General features: G+C 36.6%; 1 protein-coding gene across 2 annotated transcripts; it reads right to left on the reverse strand.

Moving 5' to 3' along the window:
* Positions 1 to 911: 911 nt before the first annotated feature.
* Positions 912 to 26,906, reverse strand: LOC128858248 (protein THEM6). 2 transcript variants are annotated; one of them, XM_054094363.1, is made up of 4 exons: positions 26,862 to 26,885; positions 25,302 to 26,743; positions 1,781 to 1,995; positions 912 to 1,697 (listed from the first exon to the last, which is right to left on the reverse strand). In XM_054094363.1, exons 2-4 carry the CDS (start codon positions 25,450 to 25,452, stop codon positions 1,350 to 1,352), a joined length of 714 nt encoding a protein of 237 aa, XP_053950338.1. In that variant the 5' UTR covers positions 25,453 to 26,743; positions 26,862 to 26,885; the 3' UTR covers positions 912 to 1,349. The 2 variants fall into 2 exon arrangements, with proteins under 2 accessions (XP_053950338.1, XP_053950337.1); XM_054094362.1 differs by having other exon boundaries at positions 25,302 to 26,906.
* Positions 26,907 to 26,914: the final 8 nt, after the last annotated feature.

Here is a 26,914-nt window from a genome sequence, read left to right on the forward strand (position 1 = left end):
ATACAAACTCGTCTGCCTCGTCCGCAAATCAGTGATGTATTGATGATGCAGAAGAAAGGGATTGCCCCCTCTGGTTTTAGCCTTCTCTGGGTTCACTTGGCGTTCTTAATTCGCATTAGTTACTATGAAAATCCGACGGGCTGCTTGTCATCAATAACTAATACGCCCCTTGTAAAGTAGTATCCGAGATTTTTCCAAGCTTTTAAGCTTTTCTGATGTTCGTCTTTTTCTTAATTTCGTTCAGGGGCTAACTAACCAGCAATGGTGCATGAGCTGACGCATTATTATGAGGCATCATTGCGGGCGCCGCAGTTGAATGAGTTAGTGCGTGACTACCATTTGGTAAGATCCGAGTCCAAAATCCTGGACATAAAACACAAAATGATAGAAAAGGTTTTTGTCTTGTATCATTAGCCCCTCAGCAGGCAATGGCGAGTGTGTTTCTGTCATGGAGCGCCTCATAAAATACCAACTGCCGGTCGGAGGTGACGTAAAACTAAAGGTTCCTCAATTTGTGAAACAACATGAAGATGCAAACCACAATTGGAGGGGAAGCTCTGTCCTACATCCACCAAAGAATATATGCCCCGTATTTCTTTCATTTCTTTCTCGTGCTAACCGGAGAAAGTCTTCGTCTTCCTTTGCTACCGCCAGGTGGCACCGAATCAAATACTCTCAGAACCGGAGCGTTTGTTTCCATTCGGACGACATGACATGTATGCGATACTCGTCGTCACCGATGTGCAAAGGTCCAAAAATCTTTCGCAGAATCTTCCTTTCAAAAACTCCATGTGACACCTCATCGGATGTTATCATCGAACAAGCTTCTGCGCCATACCATACAGACTATTTAAACTACATAACAAATAACTCAAATATTCTTACCAAACTTAAGGAAACCAGACGAAGGATGAGGATTTTCTACAAATTTGCCTTTATTTATTGGTATAGGATTCATCCTTTTTGCACACATTTACACATACATTTATTTTAGGTAGTTCATCTTTCACATTGGCATATACGTTGATCTCACTCCAAAATTTACATATTTCTATTTGTATAGAAAACTAAAAATTAACACAAAAATATTTTATCAAGATTTGAATACTAAAATTATTTCCAAAAATAAATAAATTCTTTCTTCTTCGCAATTTTCTATTTTTCTTTAGCATTTAGTAAGTGCAACTACATAAATATATACGTATTTAAATTTATATATGTTTGTATATATGCACATATGTATGTACTCGAATATGTAGACACGCATAACCATAAACTAAGTAAGCACTTTTTGTATGTATTTGTATAGTATTTAGATTGACTATCTGCAATTCTACTGCCCATAACTATCAGCAATTGGCGCGTAGATTCTTACTTGACAAATCATTATATTCGATCCATTTTTGAATCTCCGGTGGCACATCAGGTTTCAATTTAACACGTGCTTGTCCATTTTCGGCCACATCCAAATTTGTTGTGGTTACAGTACTATTATTCTCCAGGCTCGCCGTTGAGGTAACAGTATTGTGAGAAGCTTGCAATTGCATACTTTTAGGTGCCAATAATTCATTCATCACCTCATCCGCTGAGCAATCGACAATGCGTTGCCGACATATTGCAATGGCGTGTACGAATTGATCGGAGGGCCTTACAAAACGATGTTCCATATAAACAGATTGATCGTCCCAATAGATGATCTGCAAACGTAGAAAATTGCAACAAAAAAATCAAAAATTTATTTGCTTATTTCTTTACTTTTTGTCTCAGGTGTAATACTCACTCGTGATTGTATTTGAAAACGATGATAGGGTCTGATAAAGCGCCGATACCGTATGGTAGCTGCTCCCTGAAAGACAGAACCACCTTTTCCTTTTATTGTCCGATACAAGTCTGTGCGCTCATAGAAATCGACTCGTGCAAAATCCAACTCTCGCAAGTAACGCGCATTGTTCATGTGGTACAGCAACCAGTCGATGTCATTAGTGAGGCAGATACCTTGAAAAATTTAAGAAAATTAAATATTTGAAATAATTCTTAACATATAAGTGAAGAAAATTAGTAAATTAGACTAAACATTTTTTTTTTCGTAAGGCTTTTCTTGGCCAAGAAATGTAAGTATGCCGATTATTCTGATTCGGATTGTTAATACCTAAGGCTCATAGGTATTCTGAGGGTTATGAAAAATAAGAAAATACGTATTTTACCAAATACTTATGTCAGTAGTTTTTTCCTTTAAGGTCACCTCTAACTTTAAAGTTCCCATTTTATACGTGGGGTGGAAGTTCATTATACAATTTTGTTTTTGAATAACTTTTTTAATACAGGAAAAATGATTTTGAGTGGTGAACATCTTTATTTGGACCTTTATGCGCTCTATTTCTTATCTGTTTCTAGTTCACAAGTGTCTAATGTAACGTACGACGCCATTTACAAAAATTATAAGTCTTCTCACAGGATGATTAATTTTGTGCCACCTACTTGCGCTACTAGTATACTTTTGACGTGATAACGTCTTATAATTCGATTTAACAGGCTGCACGCACGAAAAAATGTGTCGTTACCTTGCTCATATGTAGGTACCTTGCTCATTAGTGTTACCTTGCTCATTAGTGTTACCTTGCTCATATTAGTGTTACCTTGCTCATTAGTGTTACCTTGCTCATATTAGTGTTACCTTGCTCATTTGTCGTTACCTTGCTCATTGCATTGAATGAACTGCAAGCGAAAGGGCGGAACGAACGACAAAGCAAACAAAGCAAACGAACGGCAACGTTCGACATCTTGCTCTCTCCTACTTAAGTGAGCGTATATATGTATGTATGTATATGCGCAAATGTACATATATAAATTCACGTATTTGTATTTGCATATGCCTTCTTATTGATTATTATTAATTTGATTCACTTGAAGAATTTAAAATAAAACCAAGTTTGTTAATAATACCTGTTGTTTTAATGTTATAATTATTAATTTTTTTATTATATATGAAGGAAAACATGTATGGTAATATTTACCATATACCTTATAAGATATGTTGTCTATACTAATATTATAAAGAGGAAAACTTTGTTTGTTTGTAATGAATAGGCTCAAAACTACTGGACCGATTTTAAAAATTCTTTCACCATTCGAAAGCTACATCATCCACGAGTAACATGGATTATATTTTATTTTGGAAATAGGGCTCGAGATATAGGTCAAAACGTGGACCCGGGTAACTTTCGGATGTGTATGTACAATATGGGTATCAAATGGAAGCTGTTGGTGAATGCTTTAGTCCAGAGTATTTTTCATGCCACTCCGTGACTAGGGTCTCGAGATAGAGACCAAAACGTGGACCCTAGAATGTGTTTGTACAATATGGATATCAAATTGAAGCTGTTGGTGAATGCTTTAGTACAGAGTATTTTTCATGCCGCTCCGTGACTGGGATCTCGAGATATAGGTCAAAACGTGGACCCGGGTAACCTTTGGTTGTGTATGTACAATATGGGTATCAAATGAAAGCTGTTGATAAGTGCTTTAATACGGGGTAGTTTTCATACCTATTGATGACTAGGGTCTCGAAATATATGCCAAAACGTGGACCCGCCGTGTCTTTGAACCGAATTAAACCAAACTTACACACATTGTTAAGTAGGTATTGAAGATGATTTCCGTATAGTTTGAATACCTATTGGTAGATAGGGTCTCAAGATATAGGTCAAAACGTGGACCCGGGTAACCTTCGGACGTGTATGTACAATATGGGTATCAAATGAAAGCTGTTGGTAAATGCTTTAGTACAGAGTATTTTTCATGCCGCTCCGTGACTGGGGTCTCGAGATATAGGTCAAAACGTGGACCCGGCTAACCTTTGGTTGTGTATGTACAATATGGGTATCAAATGAAAGCTGTTGATAAGTGCTTTAATACGGGGTAATTTGTTATGTTATGTTATGTAATGTAATGTAATGTTATGTAATGTAATGTTATGTTATGTTATGTTATGTTATGTTATGTTATGTTATGTTATGTTATGTTATGTTATGTTATGTTATGTTATGTTATGTTATGTTATGTTATGTTATGTTATGTTATGTTATTTATGTTATGTTATGTTATGTTATGTTATGTTATGTTATGTTATGTTATGTTATGTTATGTTATGTTATGTTATGTTATGTTATGTTATGTTATGTTATGTTATGTTATGTTATGTTATGTTATGTTATGTTATGTTATGTTATGTTATGTTATGTTGTGTTGTGTTGTGTTGTGTTATGTTATGTTATGTTATGTTATGTTATGTTATGTTATGTTAAAGTATATTATGTTATGTTAATGTTAACTCATTCTCTATATCCATACAAAATATCTATCAAACAAATAAAATTAAAATTTTCTTTTGAAAATGCAACCATTCAATCAGTATTTTCTTATGACGTTATCACGTTAAACTATCGCCAGTAAACCGACTTTACAGACAACCTCTTTTTTTTATAAACCAATGTCCTGCACTACATCCTAAGTGGAACGATCTTTGATCACTCATAGAAACGTAAAGGCTTGATTGAAAACTTCTATGGCTTCGACTAAAAGTACAATACATAAAATCGTTTTTAAAGACAACAACTATTGGGTTGTGGAATAAGTTCATGGCGTATTAATAATTTCTTCTATTTTATTTTATTACTCTTTCTGCCCTACAAAACTATGTTTGAGGCTTAGAAATGGAATACCTAGGAGGTAAAAATCAATATTTACCTCCTTTGCTTCTCATCGCGGTCAAAAAACTGCCGAAGGAGATCGGCACATTTGCGACGTGTACGGGAAGGTGTCATAGACAAGTCCATAGCACGGGAATGGTTTGCAAAGTTTGAAAATGGCGACTTTGACGTCGATGGCCCGTCCCGCAGCGGGCGGCCTTCTGAATTTGATGAAGAAATCACTTTTGAAGAAGAACGGTCGCCAAACCATACTCGCAAAAAATGGACTGCGATCATAAAACGATACTCATTCACCTTCAATGGGAAAGCGTGAAAAATTGGGAGCCTAGGTGTCTTACGAGTTGAACGAAAACATCGACCAACAGCGCTTTTTGTGACGAACAGTCACAGGCGATGAGAAAGGGTGCCCATACATCAATGTGAAGTAAAGAAAGGAGTGGGTGGCTCCAGGAGATACGCCAAAGCCGTGAGTCTAACCGGATACCCCTCCAAAGAAGATCATGATACGTATTTCGAGAGACTAGAAGGGCATGGTGCACTGGGAAATGCTTGAAAAGAATGCCACGGTCAAGAAGGAGCTCTACCTTGTCTAGCTACATGCTACACTGTGGGAATGAAGATTTTCAACTGAGAATACCTAATCAACCTTACCAAAGACAAATCATATTTCTTCACGACAGCGTCAGGCCCCATGTTGCACAAATCGTCAAAACCGCACTCCAAGTGTTCGAATGGAAGGTTGTTCAGCAACTTCCATATTCTTCACCGACCGATTACCATCTTTTTTGCTCCCAATCAAACCATATGAAGAGCGTTACCTTCGATAACAAAGAGGTCCTTAAGAAGTGGCTCAACAATTTCGTTGACACCAGACCTGGCGATTTTGGGCGGAACGGCATCAACAAATTGGTCGAAAGGTGGGAAGAGGCGATTATATAATTGATAAACCTTTTGATATAATTACTGTTTTTGGTTTGAATAAAAGTTTTCGGTAAAAACGATACGAATTTATTCCCAAACCTAATACTGTATTTTGTTTTTCTTTCAACATTGGTAAATACTAGAACTAAGCTTTTAAATTTTGTAACTCCCATTCTGTAGACGTATTATAAAAGACGATATACACCCACATACAAATAAATAAATATTTACTGCTATGCCCACAGACATTTTATTGGAATTAAAAGTTCTTATTTTAGATGAGTTCACAAAAGATCAGCAAAAACAAACTGTAAAAACTGTAAACTAATTGAAATATCCTCTCCTGGTAATTAGTTGACCACTCCTTTATACACTGCCATGACAAACACCAAATGATTATTTTATTTTGCTGTACATTTTTATATCATAGTCTGAAAACATTTTATTCCTTTCGAATATAATACGAAAGCATTTTTAAAGTCATCTGCTCTTGTATCAAAGGTATGTAAGTTTGATTTTCAACATACTAGCTACAATTTTTTTGCATCTGACTTGGCAAAGAACACTAGAAATTTAGCGAATTATGTGTAATGGCAGAATCTTTGCTAAGCCAAAATAGGCATAGTTTTATCACACTGATTTCCTAATAGCCAGACACGCCCAGAGGTGCAGACATATGACTTCTACAAAAGCTGTCTAAATGAGGAAGTCGAAGAGACGATCTGGAATCTTCTAAAACTTTTGAGAAGTTCACACTAGTTTTAGGAGAGATAAGGACAAGTTCCCCAGGCGGTTATGGCCTGAGTGGACAACTGCTACAAGCTGACTTAATCTATGGGCTGCTTGAAAAATTCCAAAAACGTCAAACTGCTGGATATACACACAAACCGAGATGTATTCATAGCAGAAAAACTATTTTTTTTATTTTCTTGCGTTTAATGGTTTCACTGACAAAATTATATGGTTTTTTCGTTATTGATTGAAATCTCGACACTCAAACTAACAACTTGTAAAAACAAAATACCCACAAAACAGAAAACATGCAAATTTCGTTTGTGTGCTACTGCTATCACTTTGCATGCTATCCACTTCTGCAAATACAAATAAAACGAAGCAAAGTGAAACAACTGTAAGTAGAAATAAAACAGTATCATTTTTGTCTGTCGGTTGCAAAAGATACCAGCATTATTAATAAGTAAAGTATGTATTAATCTATTGTACTTAAAATATGGTCGTCGGTGTACTCTCATTTAGCACAACTCAGCAAAAATATGTACGAACCGAAAATAGTCCTCAAAAAGTGGTAAAGAAGGTCCTTAAATTATTCGTTTTGTTAAATGGGATAGACCTGCCAAAAAAGTAAAGCAAAGTTGCTGGTATTACCTTAATAATACTTAATAATATCACACCACTAATATCAACCTGCGGAAAAATCAAGAAATGCCGCCAGTTATCCTCACTTTGAAGATTTTTTTGTAAAAACTGTATGTATTTTTCTTTTGTTATATTTATTCGAGATTTTTTGGGGACTTTTAATTTTAAGGGCATTTGGGTATTTGACTCAGCACTTCCTACCATTTGTAGTATGGTCCCAATGTTTTCTGCAAGTGGAGGGACTTATAATTTTATGCCGCCTACGAACGGCTGATGGTTTTTTATGAGGAGTTTTTTCCATGACAGAAATAAACTCGGAAGTTTTCCATTGGAGTTTGCTGAGGAGCGACCGCGATTAAAAACAAAAAAAAAAGAAACAAAAAGTTCTATGAGTTGGTGTTTCGCGCCCGGGGTTTCGAACCAGTGCACTTCCAAACGGTAATGCTCCAACCTATTCAACCTACGGTGAAATAAAAGGAAGTAGCCTTGAATTTTACAAGGTTTACTTGTCAAATAACTTCTAAGGTATTTACCTTCCGAGGATTAAAAGGTTAGAATCATTTTATTCAAAGTTATATAGTTTTGAAACACGCATATGTAGTTATTACAGCGTAATATTCAAGCTTTAATTTGAGTATAGGTTGAAGTCCTTAATACGCAATATTTTTTAAGAAAATATGGCCAAAAATATTATCTTTATAAGTTTTTACCGCCGTTTTTCTCAAATCAAAGATGAAACTGCCTTTTTGGGTCCCAAAATCATTTCCAGCGCACAAAAATATGCCGGAAATAAATCTCTTATAATTAAAAAAAGGATATTTGTAATCAGAAAAATCTCAAGGAAGATATTAAAAGAAAAATAGAAATTCCATAAAAAGATGTTCACAGTGAGAGAAACTAGGAGTAGATTTTCATGACGAAAGACATTTTTTTCAATATTAGTCTTCATCTGTGGCAACGCTGCACACCATTCAAATACTTTATTCCTAGACCAATGCTTTCTGGTTAAAGTAGAAAAATATAAGTTAGCTAGCGTCCAACCTAGGTAGGTTTTACTGTAATATTATTTGATTGGTCACTCCTTAATTATGTAGCGAAAAATAAATAAATATTTAGGACGAAGAAGGAGAAATATGTCAATATTAATATCCTTTTATCACAAGGGGGGCTCAAGTGCCAATATTTGTGCTCAGGCAGGTTATTTGCGGCAAAAACACACTCGTCGCCTTCGTGTGGACTTAACCGAACTACCTTGAAATGAGTTATATTTCAATATGGCGTATACGACTAGTTGTCCAATTAATAAATTCCTTTTTCATAACTTTACGTATACGCACCGTTGACCAATCACTACTGAAGCGATTCCAACTGGGCATGAAAATAATTAAAATTTCATTTCTCGGAAAAGCAAGACATTCATGCAATACTACGATAAAATATACAAAATTGTCCTCCAAAGTAACGGGAGGCGTATAACGAAAACCATATGTAGCCGAATAGCTCAATAATGTTATGTCAATAACGACACTTCTTCGTGTTTGTTTTTCAAAATTATAAATACACATTCCTACTACGGATACCTTGAACTTGGCTGAACTAATTACATACACGACAAAAGGGTTTCTTATTTGCCACCAGCGCTGGTGCTTTTAAGCGCACCACCATCATGCACTGGCTAGGTAGATGATTAGGTAAGCAAAAAATGTGCACGTGTATGGCATAAGCAAAAAGTGGTTAGAAGTGAATACGTTTACAAAGGAAAACAAGCATGGAACTTTATATATACCCGGCATATATTTGCCTAATTTTGTAAAGAATAGTACAATTTTTTTCTATTTCACCAAACTCAAGTACTTTTCCATCAATGCAGGGAAGCATTCTTTCACGGTCACTGCAAGAAGTTACCGGAATCAAGCGATTACGTAAAGGGGTTGATATGCATAATGCCATTTTTGGTTAAAAAGGTAGTTATTAAAGTTTAACGATAAGCCCGAATGGAATACAGGTCGAAAACGATAAATTTGCAATGGGCATTTTTTTGACTCACAGTAGATCTTTGATGACGGACCCGAAACTTCACAAAAATATTTTCACATTAGGCGCAGCAACTTAGCTTATTTAAGCCTTCATATGAAGGCAGTCCGAGAACTTAAGACACAGACGTTGTACAACTCATCGTTCGATTCTAAAAACTGACACCACATGTGAACCTCAACTAGTCGTATTTCTGCTAAATTTGTTTATCATATCTAAATTATTTATTGAGCGCAATGAGTGTGAACTCGATATTATTTTAAATGTGGACGAGAATTCAAAAATGACAGTTCAAAAATGGGTCGAGACCGTCTCTTTCCAACAACTCCAATTAAGAGACGCTTACTGACGTCTAGACTATTATAGCGTTTTTGATTTCCATATGAATTTAAATGGTATGGGGCAAAGCTGGCGAACATAATAAGCCCTACTCCTTCAAGGCTCACCTTCTTCGTAGAGAGCCAGATGACAATCAAGGGCGAATAACTTGGAATAACTAAAAATTCGTTCCGCAACAGCGCCAATCTATACAGGATTTCGGAAAATTAGTATTCGAGTGAACGGGAAAAGAGTCTAAAACAGCACTTGAAGAATTCAGGAGAATGCTAGAGCTACTAACGGACTATTCTTGAAGCCGCAGTATCGCATTTACTCTGGACACGATAAGTATCTCTGGAACGGCTTCTCAAGGTTTGAGCAATTTAGCAATTTCAATGCATTTTTGTTATGCGAGCGGTAGACGTGATTACTATTGAATCTAAATTACAATCAAAATCATGACTTTCGTATCAAAAGAGACATTTGTACACCCATCTTGCTGGAGTGTGAGATTTACTTAAGAGTATAAGGTTTCAAGTTCGTTTCTCAAAAATAAGTAATAACCGCAATTCCGTCATTGATATCAGGTCTTAAATCTAATTTTGTTATTAGAAAAAAGTGGGGAAAGTCTGTTACTCCCCGAATCTGCATACTTTCAACAGTAAACGTCCCCATACTGAGGAAGACATTTGTAGCAAACTTGTTTAAAATATCAAAATTTTTGGATTACAGTGTGGACGGACATCAACAGACAAGGTAAAGTTAGCAAAGCAATTTTCTGTTGATTTTTTTCTCAATTTACTGGTTTGAATGTCAATCGAAATCTAAGGAAACAAACCAAGCAGGTAACTTTGATATACAAATAACCAAATCACAAGAAAGATATAAATCTATAAGTATTTTCGATGTCCTATTAAAGTTAAAATACTAGTGCACACTAGTACAAAAATGCGCATCCCCTGTTGTATTTGTAAAACAAACAAAAATCGAATGGGTGATTTCTCAACACACACTCGTACTAATATATGTATATATTTACTAAATGCACACACACACATATCTACATATAATTTCGAATACTGCCTTTAAAACATGTACATAGCCTGCTGGAAAAATTCATTGTTCCAAACTTATAGCCTCCCATTGAACTAGGCAACTAAAACATTTTTGCAGTTTACGTTTATTTTACTCAACGATGTCCAACTGTGCCGATTACCTAATTTTCGTTAGTGGAAACATAATCCTTTTACCGGTGCCAATCATTCTGAGGTGTTTGGCAAGAGTATGTACGAGTATATGCTAAGGGTAGGTGTAGAATTGTCGTAGAGGTACTTACGTAAACAGCAAAAACACGAGTCTATCGCATGTGACAACAGTAAAGAAAAAGCTAAACGGGGCATTCCATTGTGGCTGGACTGACTATGTCAACGGAAATTATACAATGTTTGAATCTTTTTTATTACAGAGATAAATATATAATATTAATAAACGAAATCCCTCTTAAAAAAATACCAAGCAATTTGTTGTTGGTGTTTCTAACTTTTACACTCTACTCGATCTTTCAACTTTGTATTTGAGCAAATAAAAATTTGATGGCGTCTTGGGCCACTGAAAGTTTATTTAGAAACAACAAATCCGACATATAAACAGACATGTACAAAATTTTAAAAATATAAAAGTCTGTGTCAGAAAAAAGGACCCGCGATTATTCATGAAGTATAAAATATAAATATTTAAGAGTCTCCGACTGTCACTCAAAGCGAGCGGTTGCCTTTCTTTCGTGTGCTCTGTGCTCTCTAGCCATTTCAGGTGTAATCCACGTGCTTTGCCAATACTGTGTTTGTATCACGGCATATTAATTTCATTTACCAAGTGTAATAAATTAAACTTTAAAGCCAATCGTTTCCAGTTATTGTGCAACTATGGCCCCCGGGCCCCCCCTCCCATGGGACTCTAGGGACTAATCGGTTTGCAATGCTGGCCGATAGTTCCAAAATAAAAAAGAAAAAACAAAAGCAAAACAAACAGAAAATAGACATTACTGATATCTTTGACTTCCCAATTTTACCAACAGTAATAAAAAATACTAGTGACCCCAAATACATTACTATTGAGTCGACCGAGCAAAATAAACCAATTTCACAATTTTCCTGCTTTGCTGTATATAAAGCCATATGTGCAGTCAGTAGCGAAATCAATACAGTGAGTGAGCTTCGTGATGGTAAGATTTTGTTGCTAGTGAAGAATAAAAAAATAGCGGAACGCTTCATTGCTTTAAAACAACTCCCGGGTATTTGTAGCATAAAAGCCAAATATCATGATAATTTGAACTTCACCAAAGGTACAGTGTTTGCCCCTTTCTTGAACAACGTCAGTGAAACTGAAATCGTGAGTGAGCTAGGTTCACAAGGCGTAGTCGCTGCCTACAAGTTTCAGAGGAAAAATGAAAGTAATCAACCTACTCCAACCGGAGTTGTGTTGCTAACATTTGACTTATACAATTTACCTGGACAACTCGATATCGCCTGGCGCAAGGTAAACGTCAGACAATACATACCCAATCCCATGCGCTGCAAAAATTGTCAGTTGCTTGGGCATACCATCAAACATTGTAAAGGCAAAGCAGCTTGCAATAATTGCAATCTCCCCCCCCACAACCCTAAAACATGCACACGTACTCTTTGCGCTAACTGCTTTGCAGATCACCCAGCCTCTTCAAACAAATGCCCTAAGTACAACCAAGCTAAGCAAATACAAACGATAAAAACAACAAAAAAATGCACTATGCGCGAAGCAATCAAAATATATAATTCAACAGTTTCCCTGCCTGAAAATGCCCCTTCATTTGCATCCACTCTCTCTCGCTCCACAAACAAGCAAAATATACAAGAAACCCAACACGATAACCCACCTCTAAATGACACATCTACCAACTATTCATCTACTTGCTCAAACTCTCCCAACAATCAAGAACTATCTGAAAATAATACTCAAACTCACACTATCACACCCACTACAATAATCAATGAATCAACCACTCCAATTCCCGACTCTTACTCCAACACTCTCAGCACGCCTGTGTACTCTGACATGCACGAACAGAGCTATTACGCTCTCACGCAACACCATCACCCTCACTTTCACTCACTCAACAACACTAGCTTTGACGCATACTCAAACTCAGCTACAGATCTCTCTATTGATCTCCCAAGCAACAGCAACAAAAATCGAATAACTTCCTATTCTGATAACTTCTCTCTTCCGCATACGGATGATACAGTAATGACACACGGTGACTTCGCCGGAATGTCATCTGATGATGATTAACTAAACAAACCAACTAAGAATACGTATAAACGTTAACAGCACAAACACGCACAAAATATCAAATTTAAACTCTTTCTTCCAATTTACTATATTAACATATTATGTTCTCAATTTTACAGTGGAACATGAATGGTTTTTATAATAACTACCATGAGCTTCAGCTCTTGGTGCAGTCCCTATCCCCTTCAATAATCCTACTCAATGAAACCCATTTAGCTTACAACGTTAACGCTTTCCACACCAAACGCTACTTTAGCATATTCCACAACTTGCCTTTAATAACTTCAAGTAAGCAAGGCGTTGCAATATTGATTAAAAAAAGCTTACAGTTTAAGAGAATCGCCATTCAATCTGCAATATCAGCAATTGGTATTGAAATTTACTTAAATTTTAAATTAAATATAATATGTGCTTATATACCTCCCACACAAAGCTTCTCAAATGCTGATATCCTACACTTGCTGCAACAAGTCACAGCCCCCGTCATCCTTGCAGGTGATCTAAATGCATGGAGTCCATTATGGGGATCTCCATTGACAAACAATAGAGGAAAACACCTTGAAGATGCTTTGATAACATCGGATCTTGTATGCCTCAACAATGGCAGTGCAACACACTTTTCAACCCATGGTACGTTTTCGCATCTCGACCTCACCCTCTGTTCGGCATCTCTTGTCCCACTTTGCACATGGAGTACGTTAAATGACTTGCATGGCAGCGATCACTACCCGATTGTCTGCAAAGTAAACATGCAACTTCGTTCCAAATTTAAACCAAAATGCATCTATAAAACTGACTATGCCGACTGGAGCAAATTTTCGGATTTATGTGAAAAGGCGAATACCAATATTCCGGCTTCTGTCAACACGAATAGAGAAGCAGCGCTAATACAAAAAATAATTCGCTCCGCAGCAAATCTGTCTGTTCCGCGCACCAACAGTGTGAAGCCCTCTAGAAATGTACCGTGGTGGAATTCTAATCTAGCATCTCTTAGATCAAGGAAGCAATCGACTTGGTATGAATATAAACGTTGTCAAACGCTTGAAAACTTAGTAGCCTACAAAAGATCGAATGCTCTCTTTCGCCGCACGGCTAAAGAAGCGAAGCGACAATGCTTCCAAAACTTCACAGCAAATATAAATCCTTCTTCCTCCCCAAAGAAAATATGGAATGATATTAACATCCTGTCCGGTGGACCAAAAAATACGCTAATTTCCCAATTAAACACATCTGCGGGACCTTTAGTCACCCCCGATCAAATTTCAAACTACTTTGCAAACCACTTTGCTAACGCCAGTGCCGATGAAAATTTCAGCTCCCAATTTCGCAATAGCAAGGCATTAACCCTAGGCAATTTCCCTTTAATAGCATATAACCTCTCTCGATCTGCAAAACTAATAGAATCCGAAATTTCGTTATCAGAATTCGAATATGCTCTATCTTCAGTAAAAGGTAAAACGCCTGGATTGGACAAAATTTCTTACCCACTAATCAAAAATCTCCCAATTTCAATCAAGGTACGACTAACAAAGCTATACAACAATATTCTTGACACTGGCATTTATCCGCAGTCCTGGAAAACATCAAACATAGTTCCAATACTTAAATCTGGAAAACCATCCACTGATGTTAATAGCTATCGCCCTATCTCCCTTTTAAGTTGCCTAGGGAAAATTCTAGAAAAGATTATCGGCAACCGTCTTGCATGGTACGCCAAAAGAAATAACCTCATCAGCTCGCGTCAGGTGGCTTACCAAAAAGGACATGGCACAATTGATGCCTTGCTATCCCTTGACAATTTTGTAACAAACGCCCTGTCTAGTAAAAGTCATGTATCCCTGCTCTCATTGGACTTCCAAAAAGCATTTGACCGCATTGGAATTCATGTCGTTTTAAAACAATTACAAAAATGGAAAGTTGGTCCTAAAATGCTAAACTTCTTGAAATCTTTTCTAACTAACAGAAAACTCTCAGTCTCTGTCAATGGCTCACTCTCATCTACCTGCAATTTATCAAACGGTACCCCTCAAGGATCACCTCTTTCTGCCTTCCTTTTTATCATCGCCTTTGATGAATTGAGCCATCTCCTATGCAAATACAAGAACATAGAGCATCAAATCTATGCCGATGACGTACTCATATACACCAAAGCCAATAACATATCTAGTGTTGAAAATATCTTTACTGATATTCTCAACGATATTTCATTATGGTCCATAACTTCAGGTGTAAAACTCTCTCTAGAGAAAACTAATCTTTTACATATCTGCCGAAAGAGGAGTCCGTGCAACATATCACTGAGAATAGACAACTATGCTATTCAACCCAAAGAAAACTTAATGTTGCTAGGATTAATTATAGACTCTAAGTACTCTTTTAAGCCACATTGTAATTATATTAGAAATTCCCTAGCAAATAGATTAAATATCATTAAGTATTTGTCCTGCAAGCATAGTTATATACATCCTACGACACTTATTAATGTTGTCAGAGCACTACTTCTATCGAAAATAGACTACGCCTTGCCAATGTACGGACACTGTGCAACATCTTTAATACGCAAAATTTCAGTGCCTTATCATGCAGCAATTCGTCGAAGCCTTAGAGCTTTTCCAACTTCACCAATAAAGTTTCTACTAGCAGAAGCCGGCTTACCGAGTATCCCCAATAGAGTTACTGATGCAACATCTCGTGTTCTTGCAAAACAACTCGACACCACAAATATGGCGTTAACAAACATCTTCAACAATGCAATTTTACGAAAAACGCAGCCGAGGATACTATCATCCATATCAAGATCCCTCGTTTTCGCCAAGGAGAATTTCATAACTCTTTACCGAGCGAAAAGAGTCGTTGAAACTTTCCCTCCCTGGCTCATTAGCCCCAGATCATTTGAAGACGTCTTACTTAGCTTGTCTAAGCAAAACACACCAAACACGGTATATCGAGCTACATTCTCGGAGACATTTGAATGTTATAGAACATCTGGATGGAGCTTCATTTACACTGATGGATCTAAGACTTCAGACTACACCTCTCTGGCCGTAATCAACCAAGATGGAGCCGCAATATCACAATGGCTTCTTTATCCAATGTGTACAATATTCACTGCTGAAGCCTTGGCAATCGAACTAGCCGTTGAGTATGCAAAAAAAAACAAAGGGAAATATATGATTTGTTTTGACAGCAAATCATGCATCACAGCAATCAAATCACCGTCTAATTTGAACAAAATTATTTCATCGATTAGAAATTCGCTTATTGCAGCACCAAACAAAATCAAACTAATGTGGATACCCGGTCATGCTGGAATCTCAGGAAATGAAGCAGCTGATACGACTGCTAAAAATGTCAACAAATCTCCTACACTTATGCTTAAAGTTATAAGCAAAACGGACCTGTTTAACGCCATAAAGAAAGAAAGACGTAATGTCGATTTAGCAGACTGGACAACGCAAGGACATCACTATTACAAATTAAATCCAAAGAGACTAACGCCATCCTATCCGGTGAGTCTGACCCCTAATTTCTTGAAGCCGTATACTCGTTTAAGACTGGGTCATACAATTTTTACCCACTCACACCTCCTAACCAGGAAAAGTCCGTCCTGCTGCCCTTTGTGCGGCGGTCCAAACACAGTGGAGCACTTTATTAACCAATGTCCAGTAACGAAGGAGTACGAAACCGCTGACAACATTAACATAAGTAGAGCATTATCTACACCTAGCTATGACAATATCGTCACAATATACAATTTCTTAAGGAACCAGGATATCTTAAATTTAATATAGCGTAGATTAAAGTATTATTTTATTTTATTATTCTATAACAATAACCGCTTACGTATAATTTTTTACTTTTCATTTCATCCCACTTAAATAAATTAACAATCTTTCCATCAAAAAGACGACTGAAAGCCTCGTAGCTAGTGTCGCTTTTCTTAATTTATACTATAATTTATTATTGTATAATTTGTTATAAATAAATAAATAAATAAATAAATATTTAAACATTTTTTACATGAAAGTATGTCGAGTATAGCCTGGCATTTGCTCGGCATACTTTGAACCGGATTTCCTGCTTAGCTCGTCGACAAAGAGGACCAGATTTTTCGAACTTGACGCACGAGTTGCTTTAAATCGTGGTCTGGATTTCCGGCAAGATGCGTTTTCATAATTCCCCACATATTTTTAATGGGGTTGGCGTCTGGGGGCTGGGAAGGCCAGTCCATTAATGTGACGCCATTTTCCTGTTTCCATAAATGCATACCGCTTCATGTACTTCTCACTCATTTTTGTTTGGTTGCGTTCACGGAAAAGTTTCGAAGGGCACTAACCAGGCGTCGTAGCCCTTGAATGGGACTATTACGCAGCAAAAAGCAGAACGAAAACCAGAAAACCGGTTCTTTTCTTCTGACACAGACTGTACAATATAAAAAGTTAATAAAAAAACACATATAAAGATGTACTGAAAATTGTTGCTTGCTACAGGTTTTATATAAATATTAAGACTTAAATGGTGCTTTATTTCAAAATTTATGATATGAGGCTTTTTCTAAGCGGTCCCAAAGGAAATGTTTAAGTACCGTTTTCTCAACAATCTGATGAAATAGAGGACACCAATGAATTTAGAAGGCCTTAGTTAAATAAAATTACATATCAAAACCTTTTAAACCTTGAAAATTGTCAATCTCTAAGAACAACGTACCACAAAATTCGTGATTTTTTTGGTGGAAATAATCATACGAATGAGTTGACAATGCAATGATTGGTGGCAAAATTTCGAGAAAATAGGTCTGTTGAGGATAGAAAAAGGACTGATAGTCCAGACTGAGGTTTTTTGAAAAGTAAAATCTTTGTAAATAAACCAACAGCGAATCCAAATCTGAAACACAACATTCGAATCGAGATGGCTGACTTCAATGCGACAGTTTGTGAGCCAGTTAGTGAAAATTTTAATTCTCATATGAGATTCTCGTCCTGTAGACGTGCTCATGGCGGATATTTAAATTATATATGTATTATATTTTTTCACATATTTGTTATCGTTGAATAAAAATAGTGAAACCTGAAATTATCTAAATTTTATTAAATTTAAATATTTAAATTTATTAAATTTAACAGAAATCAGAGCCCTAGTAGAGCATTGCCAAACCCACAATCAAACCCTCATAATTGGATGCGACGCAAACTCCCACAATGTGGCATGGGGAAGCACGAATATAAACAACAGAGGTGAGTCACTCCTTGAATTTTTATTACTTAGTAATATAAAGGTAGTAAACAGGAGTAATAAACCCACTTTTGTAAACGCAATACGACAAGAGGTACTCGATTTAACTGTAATTACTAACAAATCTTTGAATATGATCAGTAACTGGAGAGTCTCGGATGAGGACTCAATGTCTGACCACAAACACATACTCTTTGACCTAAATGGGGTGGTAAAGTTCTCCACATTTTACAGAAGCCCAAAAACAGCAAACTGGAAAAGATACAATGAATGTCTTTCAGCTAAGCTTAATAACAGCGTAAGCAAAATATCATCAACAGAGGTGCTAGAAGAGGCAGTAACAGACATGACTGACTCAATCATGTCCTCATATCAAGACTGTTGTCCACTAAAAATGAAATCCTCCACGAAGAGGGTTCCCTGGTGGAACAACGAACTTGACAAACTTCGGAAAGCAACGAGAAAACTATTCGACACTGCAAAGAAAACAAACAAATGGGACGAATATAGGAAATCCCTAAATAACTATAACAAAGAACTAAGGAAATCCAAACGAAACTCTTGGAAAAACTTCTGCGAGGATCTAAAAGATACTCCAGCAACAGCTAGAATCCAAAAATCACTTTCCAAAGGTGACTCAAGTCCCATAGGCACACTAAAAGGTCCAAACGGAACTATTACCAACACATTCGTAGAAACACTGAGCTTCTTCTAAAGACTCACTTCCTAGATTGTAAAAGTGGGTCATCGACAATAATCTAGACATGGTAACTCACTATCAACGGAGATCGACGGTCTCATTTGTCAATAAAATCATAAATTTCTAAAGGGTAGAGTGGGCAATTAACTCCTTTAAACCCTTTAAATCACCAGAGCCGGATGGAATATTCCCAGCACTTCTATCCAAAGGCACTGTGGAACTGATCCGAGTCATGGTGAAAATCTTCACAGCTGGTCTAATATTGGAAAACACTCCAAAGATATGGAGGAAAGTGAAGGTAATATTTATTCCTAAGGGAGGTAACAAACCCCCTGATTCTCCAAAATCTTACAGACCAGTCAGTCTATCGTCGTTCATGTTAAAGACAATGGAAAAACTACTTGAATACCATCTAAGAGAAGAAGTAATCTTCAAAAAACCCCTTCATAAGCTGCAATTTGCTTACCAAAAAGGGAAATCCACAGTCACAGCACTGCACACACTCGCTGTCAATATAGAAAAGGCTCTAAATCAAAAAGAAATAGCCCTATGTTCCTTTATGGGCATAGAGGGAGCCTTCGACAACGCAAATTACAGATCCATGGAAACGGCACTCGGGAAAAGAGGTGCAAACCCAATATTAATACATTGGATAAGCCAAATGCTTAATCAGAGGATTATTAAAGCCTCGTTAGGCCAAGCTGAACTTAATGTCACAACAGTAAAGGGATGTCCGCAAGGAGGAGTTCTTTCTCCACTGCTATGGTCCCTACTAGTTGATGACTTGGTGCAGCACCTAAACAATAAGGGATTTATAACCATTGGTTATGCAGATGACATATCTGTTATAATAAAAGGCAACCATGAAAGGACACTAAAAGACTTAATGCAAAATGCCTTGAACGCAACATGGGAATGGTGTAAAAAGGAGGGGCTGTCGATCAACCCTAACATAACCACAATAATCCCCTTCACAAGAAATAGAAAGTTAGAGTTTCCTGCATTGAAAATAAATGAAACAGTGATAGAACTAAAGGAAGAGGTCAAATATCTAGGTTTAACCTTAGATAAAAAACTCACTTGGGAATCACATATAAATAATATAACAAAAAAAGCCACGAAATCCTTGTGGACAACCAAAGAAGTACTAGGGAGATCCTGGGGCCTCAGCCCTAGTATGACCCTCTGGATATACACCCAATTGGTTAGATCAATCATACTGTATGGGGCACTAGTATGGTGGAGCAAATCTATCCAACATGAGAACTACCCCAACAGCTGGCATGGAAGCACTCCTTAATCTCCCACCACTTCATATAGCAATCCAAGAGGAAGCAGCTACGCAAGCACTCATGCTACACATGAAAGAAAATTTCAAATTGGGCAACCTCACCGGTCACCTAAATATCCTAAATATAATCAAAAACACCATAAGCTTGGCTCAAGTTTCAGACCACATTGACCCAACCCTCTGTTTCACAAAAGGATACACAGTTACCTTTCCTGAGAGGATCGAGTGGAAAACAAACCCGAAATGGATGAATGATGATTCACAAAAATGGTACACTGATGGATCAAAAACACCTTATGGTGTAGGAGCAGGAGTAGTGGGGCCCAGAATCCACAAATCATACACTCTCACCAGGGACACAACTATCTTCCAAGCGGAACTATACGCAATAATGGAAGCAGCAAACATCATGCAACGTAGAAACCACAAGAGAGTAAAGATCAAAATACTCTCGGACAGCCAATCAGTTCTAAAAGCTTTAGATAGCTATACCTACAACTCAAAAACCCTCTTAGAATACCACAAGGCACTCAATAACCTGGCATCCAAAAACAATGTTTCATTAATTTGGGTACCGGGACATGAGGGATACGACGGCAACGAAAAGGCAGACTTTCAAGCCAAAAAAGGGGCACCTAGTCCCATGTTCGGATTCAACAAAAACAGCCTAAAACAAAAAGTAAAATACTGGGCCAAACCTCTATTAAATAAGCATTGGAACAACGTAGAGGGTCTTAGACACTCCAAAAAGTTCCTAAGTTTCAGCGCTAAAACAGCTAACATGGCCCTCACGTTAAACAAAAAGAGCATTCGCACTCTCACAGGCGCCCTCACGGGACACTTCACCTGCAACAAACACTTACATAAATTAGGCATAACTAACACCAGCACCTGCAGATTTTGCTGCGAAGATGAGGAGTCTATAGAACATCTCATTATCGAATGTCCGGGGTTGACGCATAGAAGGAAAAGGTTTTTAAACAAGTTCATGCTTACAGATGAAGACCTTCAATCACTCCCTCAGAAAGAGCTGGTACAATTCATAAGCATACTTAACAGTCAATAGACAGCATAGGGTGCACAATAGATCAATATGGTCGCAGTGCTAAAGGGCCATACCTTAACCCTTTACAACCATTAACCATTAACCATTAAATTTAACAACATCATCGTTTTAACAAGCTCATCTTTTGAAAGACCTTTTATTAAAGGTTAGGAAAATTACCTTTATGTTTTTTCGAGTGACTTCTGAGACACGCGACATGCATAGAAGAAATGCACAATCACTAGCATAAATTGACTTTTATGTAGCAATTTACAGCTATAAACCCTCATTCCTACGAAGTCAATAAATTCACCACAGATACAATTGAGATTTTTATCACAATTGGCATTTCTTGTTTTCTTACAAAAGCTCATAACCTCAAATCATCATAATTAAGTGAAAGTTCTGAACACCATTCCAGCAGGTCACGAATGAAAAAGCTGTTAATAAAATAAAAACAAGTGTTTTTTGATTTCATCGATTTTGTAAAAATTTGCTCAAAATGTTGTATGTGTGCGCGACTATTTTAGTGAAACGAGTGAAGGATGTGGAACGGAGAAAAATTTTAAAAGCGTTGCTCGATGATAGTGATCAATTTGCAGAAATTTTCGGAAAAAACCAATAGCAACAAAAGGTAAGGCAAATTGTGTTAAATTATTATTGTATATATTTATTTAATTATAGTTAGTTATAACAATGTTATGCTTATATTATAGCTTTTATCAAACCTTTGGAGTAAAACGTACAATTTGATCAATTGACTGCACTTACATTAGCAGCGCATCAACATCTGCCAGGAGCAGAAGAATATTAGAGGATAATACTCGCATAACACCAATGTCGAAGCAATACGTGTTGTTTAAACTATAACATACTTTCCACCTCTCTGTGGGACAGTTTACAAACTTTTTTCTTGAGAGAGCTTTTTAAGAAGGAATAGAGGGCTCACAATTACAATATCATCTAACAACTGAGCTGCTATTCTTTTTCCCTATTCACAAAATGCACAAGTTGAGATTTGCATCGCAATTGATACGTTTGTTATATTTAAAGAACAACTGTGAGCACCAGTCAATGAGGTCACACACGAAGGCCGCTACTGAAAAAACACCAGAAAGTGATGAAAAGTGAACCTTATGTTAAAATTTTCTCAAATAATTTAAAAGGTTTTATGTGGTCGTGGCTGTTTTAGCTAAACGAGAGAAGGATTTGACGAAGGATTGCAGGACTTGTATTTTGAACTTTCGGAATATAAAATCATAAAAAACCTAAAATATTGTGAATTGCTCATTGCAAAGTACTTGATAAATTCCAGCTAAACATCAAACTACTGTAAATACAAATAAAATAAAGGAACTAAACCAATTCGGATTGGATAAATTTTTGTATAGGTATATCAAAAAACAAAATACTTAGTCCTGACATAATAACTTTTTTAAAGAAGTTAGTTTTATTTTATGACGTAAATACTAAAAAAAAAATTAATTTTCATTCGAAATGTTCACCATTTGCGGTTTCCATGGAAATGGACGCCGCTGCTCAAGCCAAAGACTGTTCGGGGCTCTCCAGATTTCTGTGAGGTCTTCGAGAGGCCACGCCCTCCAATTCTAATCACAAACTGTAGTCCAATGGGCTCAAATCTGGACTTCCAGATGGCCAATCTTCTGCAGCTATGAACCCACGAATATTATTTTTTAGCCACTGCTGAGTGGTTTTTGCCTTATGGGCAGGAGTGGCATCTTGCTGAAAGATCAAACCATCAGCATTGAAGAGAGTACTGCTCAACTGCTTCACCATGCCTTCAAAAACATCCTCCTGGTACACTTTTGCCCTGGTCTTAACCCCTCTGTAGCAGAAATGAAGAGATATAACGCCTTTACAAGATACTCCACACCAAACCATTACGGTGGCTGGATGGTGGCCACACTGAACCCTTGAAGCAACTGTTTTTGTGTAAGTTTTATAAGTTTAAACATACATTTTGTCGTTTTACTTATTAAAAACTTATTTTCATTGTTGAAATTTGTCTCATCTGTGAAAAGAATATTTTCATAGCCACTGACCACGTGGCACCGAAGACGCTGCTTGCATCTGTCGAGTCTACTTTTCTTCAAGCGTGTTGTCGAAAGATGACCAGTTGAGAAACGGTTAGTCTAATTAGTCTTGACTTGGATCTGGTCGATACATTCATTTCCCTGGGCATGACTTTCTGCTTTCTAAGGGAATTTCTGCGAATTCTTTCTCGCACGGTTTTTACGGCTGTACGAAGCACGCGCGGACGATTATCACTGCAATGCGACTTCCCCACTCCATTGTTAGCCAGTGAAATTTGCCAGAGAACTGAGTATAATTTATGAGCATCCAATGCATACGTATAAAAGCAAAAATAACGAAACTCTTTTCTACGAATTTGTTCTCGCAATATGCATTGTTCGATTTGTCACAGAATTTATTACAAAACTAAGTATATTTCATTCTTCAGAATATAATAAATATACGAGTATTTACCAAAGATTTTATTTAGAATTAAAGCATACAAATACATCAGGCAAGTGAAATCAGTGTTGTAAAGTAACTAAAGGGTGGCGCAAAATTAATCGGGTGGCGCAAAATTAACCATTCAACTTTTTACTAAAAAAAAAATTATTTTGAATGGCGGAAATCTTTATTTTGACCCTTACGTGCTCCATTGCTTGTCTGTTTATATGCTGCAGCTGTCTAGCTCACAAGTGTCAAATATGATTGCCGTAGGACGATATTTGTAAATATTATAAATCTTTCCATAATTGATTAATTTTGCTTCACCTTTTATGTGTATTATAAGCGAGTTCGAACGTTCTTTTGCAGATCATTGTTATGCAGCTATTAGTTGTTATTATTACTTTCTTTGTTAGATTAGATTAGGAATGCAAAGTCCATATTCCGCTCCAAATAGATGAGTCTACAATTTCATGTCGCCTTCGATTGGCAAATACAAGGGGAAGTCCAAAATAAACAAGACTGGCGTCATAAAATCTTTTTGTTGGCGCAATATTTTTAATGAGTTAGTGCGTTGGAAAGTACATCGCTAGCTGACTTCTAGTGAAAGCTTGGTGACATTCAGTTCGTCAAAAGTGTCAGAATGTTTGTGTCATCGGTACAAAAAAGAGTTTCGAACAAAGAACTAATATGAAATTTGGTTTTAAAATATTTGAATTGATGAAAAAAGTGTATGGCAATGATTGTCTATCTCGTGCTAGAGTTCATGAGGGGTTTACACGTTTCAGAGATGGTTGTGAGGACATAGATGTCAATGAACTTACGGGCTGCCTAAAATCAGTAACCACCACAATTTTTCACGTTTTATTGACTAACGTCTCTGTAGTACATAGTATCTATATTATAAAGGGTATCTCAAAAGATGCGCCTACATGTCGTTTTAAATCAAAAATGTAAAATTTTTTTTTCGGGTTTCACTAATTTTTCCAAATACCGCTCTTAACAATTATATGTGAAAACAAATATTATTATTATTATTGACTTGTTCCTATATTGCAACCCACATCGTAATTGAGAACTTAATCTGTCTACAAAAAATGTTCACAAATCGCGTATTCTTGATACATATTTTAGTTCGTTGAATGATTTGTTGGTATCCTTATTTATACATCTTCCCCAAGTCAATTTTGACCGACCACTATTTCTAGCGCTTTGTAGATACCACTGCAAAGCTGAATGAGCTATTTCGTCCGAGTTTTTTAAAAGCGTGTATCTGACCTATTTATACTTTCTGCGCATAATTCCCTTTTCAATAGGTTTTTGTTGTAGATGTTGATTAGAAATAGTTCGCGGCCATCAAATGCCGGTAATACGACACAAACAACTATTTACAAATAAAATGCGAACAATTACTTCACATAACGGTACACCATGAGCACGTCTACAGGCCGTCATACGGGAATTAAAATTTTCAAGTTTCACTCACACGATATTGTATTAGGTTCAGCAATGTCGCTGTGAATGTTGTGTTTCAGCTCTGGAGTCACGTAGACTTTACTCTTCGAAAAACACCAGCGTGAGCTGCCAGTCATTTTTCTGCACTCGACAAAACCACTTTCTTCAAATTGTTTCACCAATCTTTAAATTGTCAACTGGCTCGGATGATTATTTCTACCAAAAAAATCACGAATTGTTCGATATGTTGTTGTTAAAGATCGAGCATTTTCATAATAAGTTTCGATAATTTTAACTCGTTGTACTGTTGCGTAAAATTACACACCTGTCTACTCTTCACTACTGACATCTAGACGTCACTTTTAAAATACCCGTTTTTTTATAAGTAATACAACATCTTCATTCGCCAATACATACCTCCTACTGTGGTCGTTTCCAAAATGTGACATTTACCCTTAACGAAACGCGCTGAAATTACACAAAGGCACATACGCAGGAAGTAATGGAGTTCGAATAGAGCATAAAGCACCAGCCCCACAATTAACACATAACACCACCAGGGCAGCATAATTGGAAGCAGCAATATTATTTAAGTGTGCAAGTATTACTTAAGTACTTAAATGTTCTGTTATTAAAGCTACGTTGCTGACGAATGCCGCTAATGAACTAATTCGAAGGAGCTGCAAGTTTTCTTTGATCAGCGGCATTGGACGTAGTTCAAAGCAATGCACAAAATGAGCTGTACTTCCGTGCTTTGTTAAGTTCTGCTAACTTCAATTGCGGTTAACTTAGGAGCCGCACTTATACGGATTCACAAATTGCCAATTTATATTCCATGTACATTGAATTGGCTTCGTGTAATCAAAGGATGCGCGTAATATCACTAAATTTCAATAAGGATAGTTAATGTGAGTACTTTCTAATCACATACAAGTTTATGTACGTGTAAGTATGTGTGTGATAAGGTTTTCTTTTGGTAAATTGCACTTTTTGTACTTCGAGTATACATTATTTAATTCTATATTTATTATATATTTTTTTTATAGATGTGACTTTTTTCATATTCTGTCATTTAGAAACATGAACTCGTATTTGTCATTTGGCATTTGGTGGGAGATCAATAACGTGTGCAAACTATAGTACTTTCAATGCATCCGTAGATTACACTTCGTCACATTAACAGTTCATCTGAGAGCCGACTTCAATGCATTCACTTCTCCAATCAATCTATTAGACTTTTTTTCGCTGTATGTACACTTTTCGTTTATTTCGCTATTCTTCTGCTTTTTATACTTTCTAAAATGTAGGTTTAGTCTTCTTCGTTTTGTCTTTCTAAAACTGGGTCATAATCCTTTCACATCGTTGCCAGTTATGTGTTACAGGTTGAATTACTATTTGCTAGTCATCATCAGCCTTGTGTAAAAATAGTCAAAAATGCGCTTTTAGTAGCTGGAACTCCTCAATCAATGAAAACTGCCCTGCCGCACTATAATTTGGCTTACTCCTATACAGTTGTGTGAGTATTATTTGCGCCAGCTCTTCAAACCAAATTTACGCCCATCGTACGGGTCATCACTTCGTCATTCAGTGATGGGTTTACCACATATGTGCATACATATATAAGCATACAGTGCTTTTTTGCTGTTTTTTATAATGCAATTTGCTACCATATAATTTTCATACCCAAAGAAGATTTTATTTATTAATATTTGTTAGTCGTTTTTTTTCTTTGCATATAAACCATCAAAGGAATCTCACGAATTAATCTACTGCTAGTAAAAACACTTCGTAATCAATATTATTCTAATTTTCTTCTCATTCTCTAACTGGTGTGGATATTAGTGCATCACTTTGTACGCCTAAATGCAAACATTAAAACAATGAAAGCAATTATTTTATGCTACTTGCACCACCACTTATTGCCACTTTGCGGATATAACTGTGCATAATAAGTATTTATCTTTCTATATTTTCTACATTTCTATATAAGTTTGCTTCTAAAGCACAACATTTCGTGGCCGCAACTAAAT

This window comes from Anastrepha ludens, chromosome 3 (genome assembly GCF_028408465.1).
Source record: "Anastrepha ludens isolate Willacy chromosome 3, idAnaLude1.1, whole genome shotgun sequence".
NCBI classification, from domain to species: Eukaryota; Metazoa; Arthropoda; class Insecta; order Diptera; family Tephritidae; genus Anastrepha; species Anastrepha ludens.

Coding starts and splice junctions, on each gene's coding strand:
- LOC128858248 (XM_054094362.1), bottom strand. CDS start 25,452: ATGCTGCCCTGGTGGTGTTATGTGTTAATTGTGGGGCTGGTGCTTTAT. Junction 1,996..25,301: donor GGAAACGACCACAGTAGGAG/GTATGTATTGGC, acceptor AAATTTTTCAAG/GTATCTGCCTCACTAATGAC. Junction 1,698..1,780: donor GTTTTCAAATACAATCACGA/GTGAGTATTACA, acceptor CTACGTTTGCAG/ATCATCTATTGGGACGATCA.